At 36.4% G+C, this 17,290-nt stretch overlaps 3 protein-coding genes across 4 annotated transcripts; all 3 read right to left on the reverse strand.

Annotated features, from left to right (window-relative positions):
• Positions 1 to 56: 56 nt before the first annotated feature.
• Positions 57 to 4,661, reverse strand: LOC140785218 (uncharacterized). Of its 2 annotated transcripts, none has more exons than XM_073132994.1 (5): positions 4,437 to 4,661; positions 3,119 to 4,274; positions 2,257 to 2,463; positions 2,038 to 2,174; positions 57 to 892 (listed from the first exon to the last, which is right to left on the reverse strand). In XM_073132994.1, exons 2-5 carry the CDS (start codon positions 3,921 to 3,923, stop codon positions 149 to 151), a joined length of 1,893 nt encoding a protein of 630 aa, XP_072989095.1. In that variant the 5' UTR covers positions 3,924 to 4,274; positions 4,437 to 4,661; the 3' UTR covers positions 57 to 148. The 2 variants fall into 2 exon arrangements, with proteins under 2 accessions (XP_072989095.1, XP_072989097.1); XM_073132996.1 differs by having other exon boundaries at positions 3,119 to 4,341; positions 4,437 to 4,594.
• Positions 4,662 to 5,926: 1,265 nt separating this feature from the next.
• On the reverse strand, positions 5,927 to 9,121 carry LOC140784742 (PLASMODESMATA CALLOSE-BINDING PROTEIN 2-like). Its single transcript, XM_073132274.1, has 4 exons — positions 8,122 to 9,121; positions 7,577 to 7,816; positions 7,462 to 7,495; positions 5,927 to 6,560 (listed from the first exon to the last, which is right to left on the reverse strand). The coding sequence occupies exons 1-4, from the start codon at positions 8,171 to 8,173 to the stop codon at positions 6,347 to 6,349; spliced, it is 540 nt and encodes a 179-aa protein (XP_072988375.1). The 5' UTR covers positions 8,174 to 9,121; the 3' UTR covers positions 5,927 to 6,346.
• A 134-nt stretch (positions 9,122 to 9,255) lies between these two features.
• LOC140784741 (pre-mRNA-splicing factor ATP-dependent RNA helicase DEAH1-like) lies at positions 9,256 to 17,205 on the reverse strand. The gene is made up of 12 exons (XM_073132273.1): positions 16,445 to 17,205; positions 16,153 to 16,317; positions 15,554 to 15,664; positions 15,327 to 15,457; positions 14,862 to 15,062; positions 14,678 to 14,763; positions 13,946 to 14,032; positions 13,523 to 13,556; positions 13,389 to 13,443; positions 9,816 to 9,875; positions 9,607 to 9,678; positions 9,256 to 9,518 (listed from the first exon to the last, which is right to left on the reverse strand). Exons 6-12 carry the CDS (start codon positions 14,702 to 14,704, stop codon positions 9,278 to 9,280), a joined length of 576 nt encoding a protein of 191 aa, XP_072988374.1. The 5' UTR covers positions 14,705 to 14,763; positions 14,862 to 15,062; positions 15,327 to 15,457; positions 15,554 to 15,664; positions 16,153 to 16,317; positions 16,445 to 17,205; the 3' UTR covers positions 9,256 to 9,277.
• Positions 17,206 to 17,290: the final 85 nt, after the last annotated feature.

The following is a 17,290-nucleotide window of genomic DNA, read 5'->3' on the forward strand; positions in this document are numbered from 1 at the left end:
GAGGAAAAAGAAAAAGGAAAGCAATTATTTTAACTTCTAGTAAAAGCTTGAAGGCATCGGTTAAGCTCTAAAGAGATATATTTTCATTTTCGTTTGCTTAATAAGATCAAATGGACACTACCATCAGATGAACAATGGACGAGGATAATTAATCGTCCACTGAAAACAAAATTTTTTGAGCATGTATAACGGCAGGTGAGCCTTTTCTTGTTCTTTCTACAATCTGTTGGATTAGCATCTTACTCTCGTCGTCATAGTATTCATCTTCCATGTCTCCATCGCTCTCGCTGAGTGCCGCCCTTTCGAAATGTTTTGCACTTGTTGTTAGCTTGCTTTCAGCACCATCTTCCATGCCCCAAAGTAAACTCCGATCGCTTGGATATGATTCATCTGTAGGTGCTACTTCGATCACATTGGTGGCAGAAAGCATGTTCCCCTCTGAATTGGCAATTCGCATGAATTCTTCATAAGCTTCATCATATGCATTTAATGCATCTCCAGATAGGTTTAGACAGAATGGTTGTGAGACCAAAGGGCTGTCTCGTCTCATCAAAGTTGGGCTTTCCTGGTTGGAAGAAGATCCCATATCACTATTTGAGAAGGGTCCTTCCAAGAAAATGCGCTCCGCTTCCATCCTCTGCAGTTGCTTCTGGCTTTGGGCAAGTGATATTTCAAGCTCCTTGATTCTTTCTTCTAATCTGTGTTGGATCACCTCGTGGAGGCGTAAGCTGAGCTCTGTAGGTGAAACCACATAGTTAACATCATGTGCGCAACCTGTAGAACTGCTCTTGCTATCCTGATCATGGTCATCCTCACTTGTGTCATCTCCACAATCAAGCACATTGGCTCTTAGTTCTCCATGAATTACATCTCCAATGAACTCTTGCTCAACCTGCAATAATACATAAAAGGCTAAAAATTAGAAGCATGGGATGTGCATTAGATGAGGTGTAATAGACATTAACAGATGATATCACAGATAAAACTACAGAATACTCACAAATGGGAAATGGAATGCAAAGCATACATGCCCAGTTAATGATATCAGATAAAAAAAAAAGATTCAATTTTGTTTGTTATCCATTTCAATGGGGAAAAGAAGTCATAGTTATTATAATGTACTTTAAAGAACATAAAGCACATTTAAATGACGCAGAAAACTGATGGATGAGAATTTCCATATTACAGATTTACAAAGAATTGTTGTAATCAACAAATTAAAGAAATGCAACAAATAGATGGCAATTTTTTTTTGTTGGAAAAAAACAGGAGTTTTAATTATCTTTAAGGCAAATAGGAGATTTAAGGAAATGAGAAGCACCCATATTTCGGGTACAACATCCCAAATGTATAGCAAGAAAACCACCCAACAGTAACAAAGAGAAGACATTGACTCAATTAAATAAGTCATAGGCATGGAACATCATTTATATAAAAAGGAACAAATCAATCTCTCTGGAATTTCTAGAGCCACCATATGCAAGAACAACACCCAAGTATAACTCATAAGAAATACCACTAAAGACATTACACATACACAGAGAGCTAACCTAATTTATTTTCATGTCAAAGAGTATTCATATCAAATCAGTGCAAACTAGCAGTTTTGTCTATCTACTAGTAGGATTTAAATAGTAGGTCCTTTGTCTACATTTGAGGGCAAGAAGGACTACAATAGTGACCACCAAAATGCAGTGTCCACATGTTATATGGCCTGATTTAAGTTCTAAAGTTGAAATTTAATGTTTGCCAAATTTCTTTTGCTCCTGCAAATGTTAGTTTGCTTATCAATGGAAAGCTACAAATATCAATAATGTTTACTCCAATGCTATTTCAATAATGTCAACAAAATGACAACATACCTACTTTGACAAGTGAGACTGAAAAAAATCGCATACATTTAGGAAACCCTAGTTCCTGATACAAGATATAGTGGATGGCAAAATAGTGTTATAAAATTTCGACAAAACGGCAAACTAGCATTTAATTGTGTTTGCAAGTGGTAGAACTTCAAGGAAAAGTAGGTTCAGTTCACACCTCACCGAGGGCAGATATTCTTCCTTCAAGGCTGTTAGCATTCATGTTCAATTCCAATCTCTCCAGTTCAGCTTGAAGCTCTGCTTCAATTTTGCTCATTGACTCACCTTCGGTAGTCTGAGGTTGGTTCTGCTCCCCTATATTTACCAAAGGAAAGTAAGATACTGAAACCTGATTCTTGGAAAACTTAATAGTTCTTGTTTGCATTGCTGCAAATACCTTCCGCATTTCTACTAGCTTCATGAATCACTTCATTAACGGTCAGAGATTCTTTCATATCCAACTCCTCCTGTAAATCTTGAACCAAGTTCTCTGTCCGCTTCAACATGTCACTTAGTTTCTGTACTTCCCTTTTATTTGATAATACAGAGGATAAAACGCCAATTGTGACTCCGATAGAGAAGAGAAACATACCATCAAGTGAACCTGGGAACAAATGGTTTGTTTCAGGATGAGAAAGTACTGAAAGACACTTAACAATGTAGAGATAATATTGCAACAGTGAAAATTGGATTATCACATAGCAGCATTGCAACAGAAGGTAATAAATGCAATAGCATTGACATTATCTGGATCTTGACAACAAAAAAAGGAATTATCAAGCTGCATAACAAAAGGAAAGAAAAGAAGAAATAGAAGAGAAGTAATTTATAACAAAAGGAATATGAGAATGGCTGCAGGTTTTTCATACTTGAACCTGCAAGATATGTTGGTATATCAGCAAAATTTCCTGATGCAAATGCATACTGTTAAGTAATTTAGGAGGGGTTGATAAATTAGTTGAGTAGGTCTGCAAGGAAGCCCACTGAGAATGATAGCATACAACTTATGAAAATAATCGTGAGCCAATTAGATACCTCAGGAAATGACTTGATCAGATACAGAAACAACTAATATGATGCTTACTAAACATCCCTTGTCGACCAAGACAACTAAGATGATGAGAAAATTTCTATATATATATATATAAGTTATGGTTCTTTAAAAAAAATTACATTTCAGCAACTTGTTACCAAAACTAGAGTTCCTTATAATGCTATAAATGTTATTAGAAAGTATTAGGAAATAGTAGTTAAATTACCTTGTGAATGTGAGTATTTGGTCATCCTCTGAGAGTTGGATATACCCAGTCTGCTGTGCTGAATATCCCTGCTCTTCCGTTTTGATTTCCTTATTTCAGGAAGAGGAGACATCCCAACTACAGTTTCTACTACTCTCGAACTCTCTCTATCAACCTCCTGCAAGATAGTGTCAACTGACGCAGACAAAGGTTCATAGCTTGACTTACTGATTATTTTGCTCCCGTCTGTTACGACAAATGGCCTCATGGATGTAGTTGGGGAGGAAAATGAACTGAACACATACTCTTCGATTTCAAATTTCTCATTGTACAGCTGAGGAATGAGACAATTCTCCATAGAAAAAAGGGGTTTCACAGAAGATCTGCGAGATCGCTTGCTTCTAATAAAGCTTCGACCTCTAGCAGAACCATAGCCAAGTTTAATACACTTTGGTGAAACCTCAACTGCTGAGGTATCTACAAACCCATTCATCTGATTTCCACATCTGCCAGAGAACCCGCCACTTAAGTTCATATTCTCCTTGTTTATGTGAGAGTCATCCATTTTAAAAATCCATGGCTGCAAGCTCAAAATAGAGCTAGGATCTTGTACATACTCCTCTGAGAAACCAGTTGCATTAGTCGCACTATTTGAAGTCATTTTATTCAATGAGCCATCAGCCCTTGATCCCAACGAACTTTTAGGAGTATTACAAGGAACCTTTTCCGTATCCAAGGAAAGATCTCCAGAAGCTTGTCTACAAATCAATCTGCGGAAGATATTGCTTCCAGATTCCATTCTCTTCTGATCATTGTTCTTATCCATCGAACACTTTAGCTTCCTTCCAATGTGGGATACTCCAAAATCAGCTCTTGCCCTAGTCGCCTGCGCCACTCACTGCCACGGCTATCCACAAGCCCAAGTATGCTCCTCTTCTCGCAATATCAAGAAGACAAATCCGAGCTTCTCGGTCTTTAAAAGTCTCGTTTTTCCCATTCAATGGAGAGAGAAATGACCCCGAAACTTAAACCCCAGAAAGCAATCCACACCCAAATGAGAGAAACATCTCCAATCATTGTGAACGAATAGCAAATACCCATTAATTGAAACTCCAATCCCTTACTCTAGGATGACAAAAGTTCCAACTTTAAAGCAAAATGAGTAAATGACCCCGTCCTACAGAGATAGAGAAGAAGAAGAAGAAGAAGAAGAAGAAGAAAAAGAAAAGAAAAATCAATCTTGGCTTCAGAGGCCCACCCCGACGAATCATCAAAACAAGTTCTAAATCAGAAGAAATCTAGGAAAAATCGAAGAAAAATGTAGAGTTGGGTCTCTCACCAGAGGGGGGATAACGCAGCAACCCGACCACCTCGCAATGCCGAGAAAGTGAGGGGCCAGGGATTGAAGCCACTCATCCGACAACAGCACCCACTCGTTTCTCGGCTATCTCCCGATAGCTCACCATCAAATCCCAACCTGAAGAAGACAAAGGAGCCGAGATTTTTCTTTTCTCCTCCTCTATTAATCTCCTCCTGTATCGCATTAATGAGACTCATTCCGAGTACCACATTGTTGTGGTTGCTTTTGTCTATTGGTGCTCGACAACTCCAATGGGCATGCGCTCTTACACTTGAGACATGGACAATCTAGTACTGTTAATCTACACCGTCGGATGTCAAGATCTATCATCTCAACCACTAACAGGATATCTTTAGGTTGGATTCAGATTAGATATAATAAGAGAAACAGTATAAATTGAAAGGGTAGGAATGTCTCATTGACCGCGTAGTTTGGTTGTTGATAGATATAATACTTTTACTTGTCTTCGATTTTTTTTTTCTCATATATTTGCTTGTTTTAAAGTAGAAGCAAAGTGTGGGGTCTGGGTTAGTTGTTGCTTTCTTGAATCTGATGGATTTTTAGTTGGCCTTTCTCTTTTGGCCCACATACTCTTTTTAAGATTTAGCTATTTAATATTGAGAAATATCAATGATATTATTCAAATTTTGGAATGATAAATATAGTTTTTTTTTATATGTATTTAAAATATAATAAAATGTTTGAGCTGTCATTCTCCTATAATTTATTTTTTATGCACAAAATTGTAATGCTCAAAAGTCAGTATAGGAGAATTTGGTCTTTTACAGTTCTTAAGTATATAATTATAGGATTGGATTGAACTCAGTCTTATCTTTTTTTTATTTTCCTCAACAAAAAAAAAAAGAATGAAGGAATTGAAAAATAAACACAATTTCGCATACTTTTACCAACTGAATTAAATTGAATTCTTTTTTTCTATAAGGTATATATATGGAGTTATAGATTTCATCAACTTGGTTGATCCTATGTTTCATCAAAGGGAGCAGAAAACTTCATTTTTTCGCAGAAAAAGGAGAAAAAAGAAAGGAGCAATCAAATAAATAGGGTCGCTGACTCTCCAAAATATTCCATGAATTCTTGAAAAGATTAGTTCTTGTCATAAAATGTTTCCCTTAATTATTCTGCATTAACACTTCAGCATCAATTTTGATTCAGTTCTTTTCTGAATGGGCTTATCCTTCTTGAACTGAATAAGATCTGAACAGGTCTTCTGAATAATCTCTGATTGTATTGTTCCACATCCTTACTGGCAAGAAGAAAGCTTTGATGAAAGACCAAATGCACTGCCACTAACTCAAGGTAACGAAAAATAAATAGAAGAACATGTGATTAGTTCATGAGGATAAAATAATCATACATCTAGATCTACAATAAGTAGACATATATGTATATATATTTATAAGAAGCTCCATGTTTTTTTTTTTGTTGTATTTATCGTGGATCACTACTTCGTTCAGCTGAAACCTGTAAGATTCAGCATAACTCTTTTTTATTTTTCCAATCTTTCATTGTTCCATGAAAACTTGACATATTTGCCAGTTTTAAAACAAAGGAGTCAGTCAATAAAGACATGAAAATAGCAGTACAACCTAGAGGACATTGAAGAGTCACTATTCATCAGTGACAACATATTAATCCAAACAGAGAAATGAAACACTGAACTCAATCAGCTACCGTTTCCCTACATATAGAAGAGAAAATTAGAAATAGTGAAACAAAGCCCCAAAAAGTGAGAGAATTCGATAACAATCCTCGCATTCCATAGGCCATACTACCTAATAAAATAGAATCATCGCCAACTCTTTGATCACAAACCAGTCGGTTAACCTCATGTCACAAAGATCTGGGTTTTGATGATCGTATATCGATCAACCTCTCAAAAAAGCCATCAGTGAGAACAAGACGATAAAAAGATGAAGAACCATCTCTGCCTCTGGAAGAAAGCCACCATCACTGTTATCAGTTATGCTGCTTCCTGAGGGGCTTAATCCTCCAAGGAATGTTCCAGTGGGTGGACTGAAGGTGCTGGGTGTTGTTGAACCTGGAGTGTTTGTGGTTGTTGGGGTACTTGTACCTGCAGGACTGGATCCAAAGAAAAAAGAAAGAAATAAGCAAAGGAGAACAAAAGGAAAATGATCGAAAGCTAACACAATTAGCTCAAGTATATATATAATTATTTAAAAATTAGTGAAAACAAAAGGCTTTGAGATTTTGTGATATAGAAAATCCCAGAGAATGAAAACAACCCTAAAAAACTTTAACATGTCATTCTGAACTCAATAAATACATCTCTAAGGCCACCAGGTTAATGCATCTATTAAACAGATGAAGAGAGATAAATCCCAAAGTGGCTCAGTATTCCCTTCTAGTGAGATCTGATCCAACTGCTGCAGCATTCCAAATGAATGAGTAAGCTAGAAGTGTTAGGAAGTGCAGGCCAGAAGGAAAAAGAGAGCAACTGAAAAGAAAGTGGAGCAGAAGTTGTTTGAAGAGCATGAAACAAAAACGAAAAAAAAAAAGGATTTTTAATTGATTGCTATTGAAAACTTTCAAAAATATCATACTTGCTACTACATTTTTTAAAATCAGAATTGCCATTAAAATATTTTGACTTTCTTAGACTTGTCATTATGGTTAAATTTTAATAGAATATTTGTAGCAGATTATTCTTAAAGTTAATAAGCACATATAAATGACTAAATACATCCCCTTTTAAAAGTTTAGAGTGTAAATATTTATCAAAATTTTTTAACTCGCATAAAATGAGATATACTTAGTTGCACTATAGTACTGGATATAAAATTAGATAGTTTTTAAACTATGTTAGTAATTCATGCAAGAGCAAAATAATCTTCTTTTAGATCTAAGTTGTTTTCTAATCATAATTACTTAGATTTAACTAACATAAATATTTTTGAAAGAACATAATTATTTCGGTGATCATTGAAATATTTTCAAAGCCAGCCAAATCAAATAAATATACCTGGAAGTTGCAGGGTATGTGCAACCACCACTGCCTGAAAACAAAGAGATCAAAGTTAAGTTTTATCTCAATATGCATCTAAGCTACCAGAGCTGGAAATTTTTTAAAGACTTACTTGGATCTGTTGAAGTGGCAGTGGCAGTGCCTCCAAAGTCACAAGACCCTTGAACTCGCCCTTTCCTCTGATAGTAGCTATTAGCAGCATAAGAGCAGTGGGCTTTCACAGTGTTGGGATTATAGCAAGCCCCATTCTGGAGAAGAGGGCTGCAGTCAGCTCCAGCTCCACAAGCATAGTCTAATGTCTTCTGCAGAGCAGTGTCACTCTGATCAGACCTACACACACACCAAGCAGCATCTTCGACAACAAAGGAACAACTCAGTTAATCCACCGAATTAGTCAAAATTTCAATATAAAAGACAAGAAAAGAAAAGGGGTTCAATGCTACAAACATGTCCCATAGATCATTGGGTCTTTATAGAAACACTTTCTCTATGTCACTATCAAATAACTTCAGACAATCTACATTTTATAGAAGCCAACAAATAGGAAGAGTGAGTGAGTTAAAGCAAGTTGCTTACTACTTGATCTAAGACATCGTAACATTCAATCTATATGTCTTATTTGAAAAAAAAAAAAGATGGGTAGGACGTGGAGCTTACCTGATCCATCAAGCATGGCTAACATGAGCACAACATACAGTAGAGCTGCCATTACTGAAGAAAGATGAAGGAAATGCAGTGAGAAGGATGGAAGTGATGTTTTTAATTAATTTTCACCAACTCTATTCTTTTTTTATCTGGCTTTCTGAAGAGTTGTCCTCGGGAAGTGAGCTGCAATGTCCTCATGCTATGAGTTCCATTAAAAGTAATAAAATCCATGTGTTAAGTAATGGGATTAAGAGGAGATCTAGACTAAACCAGATCGTGGAAACCTGATCCCGTCCAACTCAAATGCAGAGATTTGTTGCGACCGGGGGTACTTGGCAGCACATAATAGGCTCGCAGACATTCTTTTTGGGCCTGGCTCATCGGACCGGCCCGAATGCTGATCCGTCCAAACCAAAACTTTCATCTTCATTCTCGTTCTCCTCCTCCTCCTCCTCCTCCTCCTCCTCCCTCCTCATCCTCCCCGCCAATCTCCTCTTCCACCTCAGCCGCTCCTATTCGTCGTCCCGCCTCCACCTGCCCGCCCTGGCCGCCGACGGCGACCCCTTCCTCCAGCGCTAGAAAATTTATGCATCAACCTGGAAGAAATTTATTGCAAGTGTAATGAACAAGACTGGGTCCAGAGTAAGGAAATTTGCAGCCACAATAGCACACAATATAACTAGTGGAAAGGCAAGATATGGACCGGAAAAAAATCTACAAGATGGTCTGCAGTTCCCGTATTAAATCTTGAATCAAAATGTGACAAGTATCACTCACCAGGCATGTCTCCAACAAAAGAAAGGAGCTCATTTAGATTAAACTTTTGTACTATGATTATTCAGAAACGTACATAATATGCAAACCTACGAGTTACAAGTAGAGTGATTTCCAGCTGCATTTGGAAGGAAAGCAGAGCTCCCAGCTTCTCCATAGATGCTTAAAAAATTTGGTTTCTGCCACGAATATGTCTAAAGATCCTTCCATTCCTCCAAATCTTCCCTTCCACCAAATAATCAGATTGTAAGACCTCATCTAAGCAGGAGGTTTTATCATTAAACAATAGATCTCATTAGTCAGTCTCTGAGGACGAGGACGTCCTTTTAGTTTTTTTTTTCTGTTAGTAAAGTCAACCAAACTTCTTGAGGCTTGTTGTTCATGGCTATTCAAATTAATAATTCGATTGCTGTACTACAGAAACTTTTACAATGAGACATGTAAATTTCACAAACAGAAAAAGAAAAAAGTGAAAGGAAGAAAACTCCTCGTGTGTAGTGAATAAATCTATACAGCATCTGCACTTGACAACATGCCAAGAAAATGTGCTGTCATCTGGCATTCGGTGGTTTCGTTCAAGTTGACTCACTTCAATGCAGAGAGTCCTTCTCCACGAGGCAAATTTTTTGATCCAGCTGCCACAACAGAAAGACACTCTTTGGAAACTTGCCATCACAATGAATCTATTAGCATGTATGAAGAAAAATTGTAACACATAATTACCTGAGTTCTTGTTCCTCTGCTTCAGTCAACTTCACGCCCTCAAAGATATATTCATGATCAATAATAACATCCCTAAAATTGAGAACACCCGGATTTAGAAATAACTTGATCAGTATTTTTATCAACGATATACATATTTACATCTAATATACCAAACAAATATGATGGCAGACTGACAATACTAAGTTCTATTAGGCTTTCTGACATACCGAATCTCCAAAAGTTTCTGATCCCTTCGTTTCTGCAAATATACCTGCCGTGAAACTTTTCTGCCACATATATATCAACAGTAAGAAAACAATCCAAGGATAGCTTATTAAAATAGCATAGTTGGAATAGCTCAAAGTTCAATGAAGAAGGCTAACCAATCACTAATTGAATGGAAAACAAATATAAAATAGTAACACTGTGCTATGTACAGGCTGTCAAAAAAACACGCTGGCTTGCGAGGCTTGTGAGGTCGGCTCATTTAGAGCTGAATTTTTTAGCTCGGAAGGGTAATCGAGTTGAGTCAAACTAAAGTCGGCTCGCTAGAGCTCGGCTCGAATGTGCTCACTATGTAATATATGAGATGATACTATATATATAGACTAAAATAAATGTATAAGTATTGTATCGGATAGTTGGTCAGTATAGTTGGTTAAAGCTTTGAATCCTATAATATACCATTTTTTCCATAGAGATTCTTTAACTCATTGCCATGTATCCTATTAAGCTTAGGATACACGAAGACTTAATTAATTATTCATAATATAATAAAACTCAAAATTTATTTAATGACTCCATTTCAAAAACTTTCAAATACATAAATTACCTAAATTATATAATCAATGTCTTCTAAATATTACTAAAGCAATATTTAGCTTTTTAATTTAAAACTAAAGACCACTACTATAGCTAAAAGTATAAAGGCCAAAATTCTAAGTAAAAGTAGAGTCCGGATGCACACGTTCATTAGCCACGCTGACTAGCATCTAAAATGTTAAAAGAGTTTAATGATCTAACAACTTTAACTTAATGAGTGAATCCACCACACTAGAAAAAAATTGTACTGTATCCAATATAAAATATTAACCAAAGCTTAATAATTAATAACAATAGCATGCTCGTAATATGGATAATAAGCATAAGTAATAATAGTACGATTAATAAGATTAATAAGCTAACAATATGCTTAATTTCATTCTATAAGTTTTCTCAATAATATTGCCAACTATCTTAGTTTGAGACTATGCCTGTGGATCCACATTGATTAGAAATCAATGTTTTGGAAGGTAGCCGCAGTGGGCAATCACCTCATAGCCTAACGCCTAGGCGAGAGGTGGGTGACAAAACAATCTAACATTTTTAATATAAAATAATATATATATATATTATATAATATACATTATATACTCATCTAGTTGTATGAGCAAATATTTAGGGGCTTCTTCGTAAGTTTGTATGTAAAAAGGGGAGAAATTGAAAGAAAAGAGGATAACTAAGTGGCAAATAGCTTGCATACTAGACAGTCCTTGTACTTCGAGTAGTAAAATCATCTCCTCGCGTAACACCTTCTCCAATTCCATTATTACCCCTCGTTTCCCCTTCAATCTTCCCACGATCCTATCTGAATAGTGATTACTCTCCATTCTTCCTAGCGAGGCAGTCAATGTGCCGCCCAGACATGGCAGCCATCACATCCGCCACTAAAACTACTGCTAAAAATCATTTCAAGATGGCTCGCGAGTCTTCTCTCATAGCTGATCCGGTTAGTGTCACTATATGATAAACGAAATCTACCTTTTTCACTAATTGTGGAGAGTGATTAAGGTCACCTTAGGGAGACTCCTAGTTTAGCTTGGGACTATTCCCTAACCCTACTAGAGTCACCTAAATGAATCGTAGGCTGATCAGAAATTTATTCCCCTAAACTTTAAGGTAAACTTGAGTCATCACAAAGAAATGCACGAAGAATATCTATCCTAGGTTAGTTCTCAAAGTCTACCTACTTATAATTCATACCAAGCAAGCTACTCATGACCGCTATATATTAGCTACTTGCACGATTTTATGAAATAATATATGGCAGGAAATATAATAAATCATGAAACTAATAGTAATGCACGAAATGTGAAGACAATATAATAATATTATAGTACAAAATATGAGAAGATAAATATATAAGTCCTATTACCTGCAGTCAATAATCGAGATATGAGTGCAAATCTTCACCTTCATCTATAAATAAACTCTTATTTTAACAACCAAAATTTTCTAAATTTAAAACTAATTAAATTATTAAAAAATTTAAGCCCAAAGGATTGGGCTGGGCTGCGGCTGGTCCATAGCCCACACATTCCTATTAATAGGGTTGGGCCAAGGATCGATTAACTAATATTCATGGGCAAAGCTGCGAGCTAATCTGCAACCCACCACATATTAATTCAGGTTGGATTGGATTCAAAATTCAGACCATGAATATGAGCTCGAGCCCAAACTTCTTTCTCGAGAAGATCAACGAGAGAGAAAGAAAAAGTGTGTAAGAGAGGGAGAGAAAGAGAGATCGCCGACAATCTCAGTCGCTGTCAGTCCGCCGACCACACACGTTTTCCACGCAACCTCAACAACCCGAACAAGGAGAGTCTAGATTGACCATGATTACTAGTGGTGGGAAAGATCCTAACCATGGCCAACGACGATTCGAACCACTAAGGCTCCAAAAGGAAGCATTCTCGATACAAGGCCAACGACGCCTAAGGTTCTAGTATTAGAGCAGTGGCGACCTGAAATTGCCAACCGACATATTTTGTTGTTGAAGCCGCGAACACCAAAATTAGGTATTAAAAATATAATCCATTAATCTTTAATCAAATTTGTGGGGTAGGGGAGAACTCATTGACGGCTCATTTGGTGAGGATAATTTACTCCAGCAACGCTTCGACGACACCACCTCAACAACGGCAACTTTAGTGATGAAGGGAAGGAAAGCTAAAGGGAATAAGGAGATGACTACCACCTCCTTGGGGGAGAAATAAGCCTCGACTTTTATAAGGGAAGAGTTATTAGGGTTTACAAAATCTTTCCCCGATGAAATTGCTGGGAGGATTTCGTTTCCTTCCGTCTCCGAAAGGGAGAAGGAAGTGGAATAGTGCCGCACATGCCATCCTCTCTTATTTTTTTAATGTCACGTCATTGACCTTCTTTTCACAATTTATTAAAACTCTATAGAGATTGACAACATCTGTATGTGTTGGAGTTTTTATACTTCATACTATTTGTTCTACAAGGATCTTACTTGTTATAGTATTCAAAGAAATAAGACATCCAAACTTCAAAGAAAAGGCCTTAATCTATTGTAAACCATAAATAATAAAAAAAACCTCTTGTCTTTTATCTGCCATCAGATTTCATATTTGGAAACTGTTTGAGCCTATAAAAAGATGAATCCTAAACAATATTGTTGGTTTCCATACATGTGAAGTGTTGTCAATAATGTTAATGGCATGGATCTTCAAAATATATATTTAAGCTTGAGATTTTGAAGGCCTATATACTTGGAAAAGTATCGTATCTCAATTCATAGATAAAACACATATATATATGTTCATAAATATACACAAAACATAAAAGTAATTCCAACTTCCTTTGACCAAGTTAACTCACTCCACCTATGACTACTCTGTTATTAATCATGTAGTTACTATGGTCTGATCAAATTTTATCACTTGTTTGGAAGAAATAATAATAGAATGATGCAGAAAATTAAAGTTGCATCAAGATCAAATTGAGAAGATAGGAACCTCAGATCTGAACTATCATCTTTTTCAAATGCTACGTATCTTTGAATGAGCTCCTCTGTAATGAATAAAAAAAATCAGATAGCATCCTACAAAAGATAAAAAAATAGCAGACTAAGAAACTCCAAGGGCCATACCCTCCTCCTCATCTGTTAACTTGGGTTCCATCAACTATACCAAAAAAAACAAAGATATAAACAAAATGATGAATAGTAAATCAGGAAAAAGAATTAGAAAAAGATGAAAGAAACAAGCATGCATCCATTATACTAGACATTATATCATATGCCTAAAACATTTAACCAGAAGAAGTAAAATGTCCATGTAGTCATATGATAAAGTATCCGGACTATGTTCAGCAAAGAATCTTACAAACTTCAGAAAAATCAAACTATGAATTTATTTGTTTGCATTAAAATCCGTTTAATGACAGCAAAATCTTTATCTTTTAATATTTCTGTTGCCTAATATATTATATCTTTGTAATGGATGAATCATCCTCATTTTCTTTTTCTTCATCTGACCAGAATACACACTTTAAAAAGTATGAAATCTAATACCTTTTGAGTTCTAGCTGCATCTCTTTCCCTGATGTTCCTCTCCAACTGAGAACTTTCCTCTTGATCTTTCATCCTGGGTTCTTCTGACTAAAAAAGAACAATGAACACAATTTAAATTTATCAATTACTAATTTTCAGTTGAACATCCAACAAAGAGCAAATATTAGTTTCCTGCAAGTTACTAAGTCAACAAAATAACTAAGCATAAAGGAGGTTCAAACATTCCATAACTTGAACTAGGTTCACAGTATATAGATATATGCTGCGTGAACCTAATAAAGAATTTGAGCCCAATTCAAAATCGTAATCCAACATGTAAAGTATAATCCATAGAAAGATGTCAAGTATCATGTGCAAAATTATTATTATCCTCTTATCCTCCGCCCCCCATATTTGTAGCACCTTTTTCTCTAGTTTCTACTTTCTAATATAAATCCCTTCCTTTTTAAACTTCTACCACCTTCCCTCCATATGTATAACACCTTTTCCTCTAGCTACGCTAAACTTTCTGCTATAGCAAATACAAACCTCTCCCTTATAAAGTTGGCCCATTATAACCACATAATCCAACCTTCCATGTAATATCAACCTACCAGGCTAATGATCTCAGATGATACTCTTTTCTTCTTACAAGTACTTCTGACCAAAATAAAAGCATTTCTAAAATAACCTTAAGGAGTATCGCTCCATTCAAACATTATTTTTTCAAAAGAAAATTAATTTACATTGTACCTCGAAATCATCCTCCTTGTCCTCCATGCCTAACGTATGCCTCTGAACATGTAGCTCACTCTCTTCTGTTGCCACTTCCTGCAATACTGTCCAGTCAAAACAGAAGTAAGGAACTATTGTGAGAGTTGTTAGCCTGATATCAAACCATAAGAAACATAAAATGAGAAAAGGTAAAACTGTATGCCTCATCTTCTTCATTGTCCTGAATTTTGCTCTTTCTCCTAAAACGCTTTTGGTGAGATTTTACTTTTTCTTGATTAGAAGTTGTAGCACTAGTTGTTACTTGATCATCGCCACTATTATCACCAGCATCCAATAGCCTATAACTCCTTTGTTTCTTTGCAAGTTGAGCTGTTTCCTTTTCCACTTTTCCACTTTCTGGTAACTATGGATAGCAAAGATACAACCATGTAAACAAGGATATCCAGTTTCTTTAAACATTATTCACAATTAAAATTGAAGGTGACTCAAACATTATTCACAATCAGAATAATTCAGTTTCTTTAAATATTATTCACAATTAAAATTGAAGGTGACTCAAAACATTATTTACAATCAGAATATACTTATTTATCTAACTCTTTCAGCGGGGTCTCAAACATAACTAGAAACAATACGAGAAATGAAGTTTTGTGTAGTGAGAGCATACACTCAAACCGGATTGCTTATGTGGAGACTTCACATAGAACTCTTCAGCAAATGAGCGAGTATCTGCAGATGAAGAAATTCCAAACTCTACAACCTTGCTCACCAGTTCACCAGGTGAAGAAGATTCCTTGGCTACAGGAAAGGTCACATGTTTTAACAAAAATATTAACTGACCTCCTGGAACGAACGTTCTCATTTACAACAGACAGTGTAAATTTTAAAACCTACCCAAACGAATAACATACTGTACGACCACACTTTTGGAGTAGCCCATGAGAGACATCAGCTTATCCGAGACCCATGTCTTTAAATAGCTATCGCTTGCCATTACTGTTTACTCTGCAAAATAATACCGATATGTTGTAGGAGAGAAAGGCAGGATAAAAATACATTACTGAATAGCAAATAGGAGAAAGAGACGGCATGAAGCGAGGATAAATCCACAAATATCAAAAATAAAATAAAAACAATTTATCATAATCATACCAATCACCGTTTCAGAAATATAAAAAGCAGACCTGACATAGAACATAGAAGAAAGAACGACATACTAGAATAAAAATCACCCAAACTAGTTAGTGCCGTCGACAACTGATGACTATCGTAGAGAATAAGAGAATCAGACGAAAATTCAACAAGAACTTCCAATGTAATTATCTGTGCGAACACAATAAACTTCAATATAATCGACCTAAAACAATCTCATATGAAAGAGGATCGATGCAAGAAAGCAGATATTACTAACAAATCCCCAAACAAGAGTTATACGTGAAAGAGATCAAACGAAATCAACCACAAGATTCAAAAACCGAGAGAGAAAGGCATACCGTCTACTCTACTCGAATTCGAGTTCGGGCTCAATTCGTCAACCAGATATGCCTGGAAAGAATCACGCCTTAGATAAACAGGTGTCGAGTGTCGACCTCTTCGTGGACAGCAACGGGGGAAAGGAAAGAGGAGAGGAGGGGAAGACTGGTGTTATCTCTTACAACCTGGTAGGACTAAGGTGAGTTAAAACAAGTTGATTACTATTTTGATCTAAGACATCATTACATTCAATCTATATCTCTGCAAAAATTAAGAAGCCAAAAAAGATGGATATGACATTATAGAGCTTACTTGATCCACCGAACATTGCTAACAAGAGCACAACGTACAGTAGAGCTGCCATTACAGTAGAAAGATGAAGGAGATGCAGTGAGAAAGAGATGGAAGTGATGATTATTAATTTTTCACCAACATTATTCTTTATTTATCTGGCTTTCTGAAGAGTTCTGTTCTTGGGAAGTGAGCTGCAATGTCCTAATGCTATGAGCTTCATTAACTGTAATAAAATCTATGTTTTTCTTTTATCATTCTTAACTCTGAATACAAAATATGGGCCGGACAAAATACAAATTCTACTTATAGGAACACTTTGATTTTATCAAAATTTTAAAAAATATATTAAATTAATTAATTTAGACTTTAAATTATATACGTTATCGAATAATTACTTCGAACTAAATACTGTCTAAATCTGTTTTAAGTCATCGCGTTGTCAAGTTGTTTATCTGAGTCAACCATACTGTTGAGCCATCAACCAAGTTGAGTCGTTGATTTGAACCACTAAACAGTAATTTTTATAATTTTATTTAAGATGGGAGTTGAATCGCAGGTGTACTTGGCAGCCCAACAGGCTCCCAATTATTTTTGGGCCCGAAACGGCATGTAGGCCCGGCCCGAGGGCTGATCCGTCCAAACAAAAGACCTTTGTCTTCATTCTCGTTCTCGTTCTCCCTGCTCACCCTCCCCGCCAATCCCCTCTTCCACCTCCGCCGCTCCTATTCGTCCTCTCGCCTCCGCCTCCCCGCCCTGGCCGGCGACGGCCATTCCTTCCTCCGGTTCTAGGCTAGGCAAACTCCGGAACCCAAACCGGCCCGGCCTGGCCATGTGCACCCACCCCTACTTACGCAGGCCGAGCCC

The sequence above is a fragment of the Typha latifolia genome, chromosome 3 (assembly GCF_019914945.1).
Source record: "Typha latifolia isolate L0001 chromosome 3, TyphaL0001v2, whole genome shotgun sequence".
NCBI classification, from domain to species: domain Eukaryota; kingdom Viridiplantae; phylum Streptophyta; class Magnoliopsida; order Poales; family Typhaceae; genus Typha; species Typha latifolia.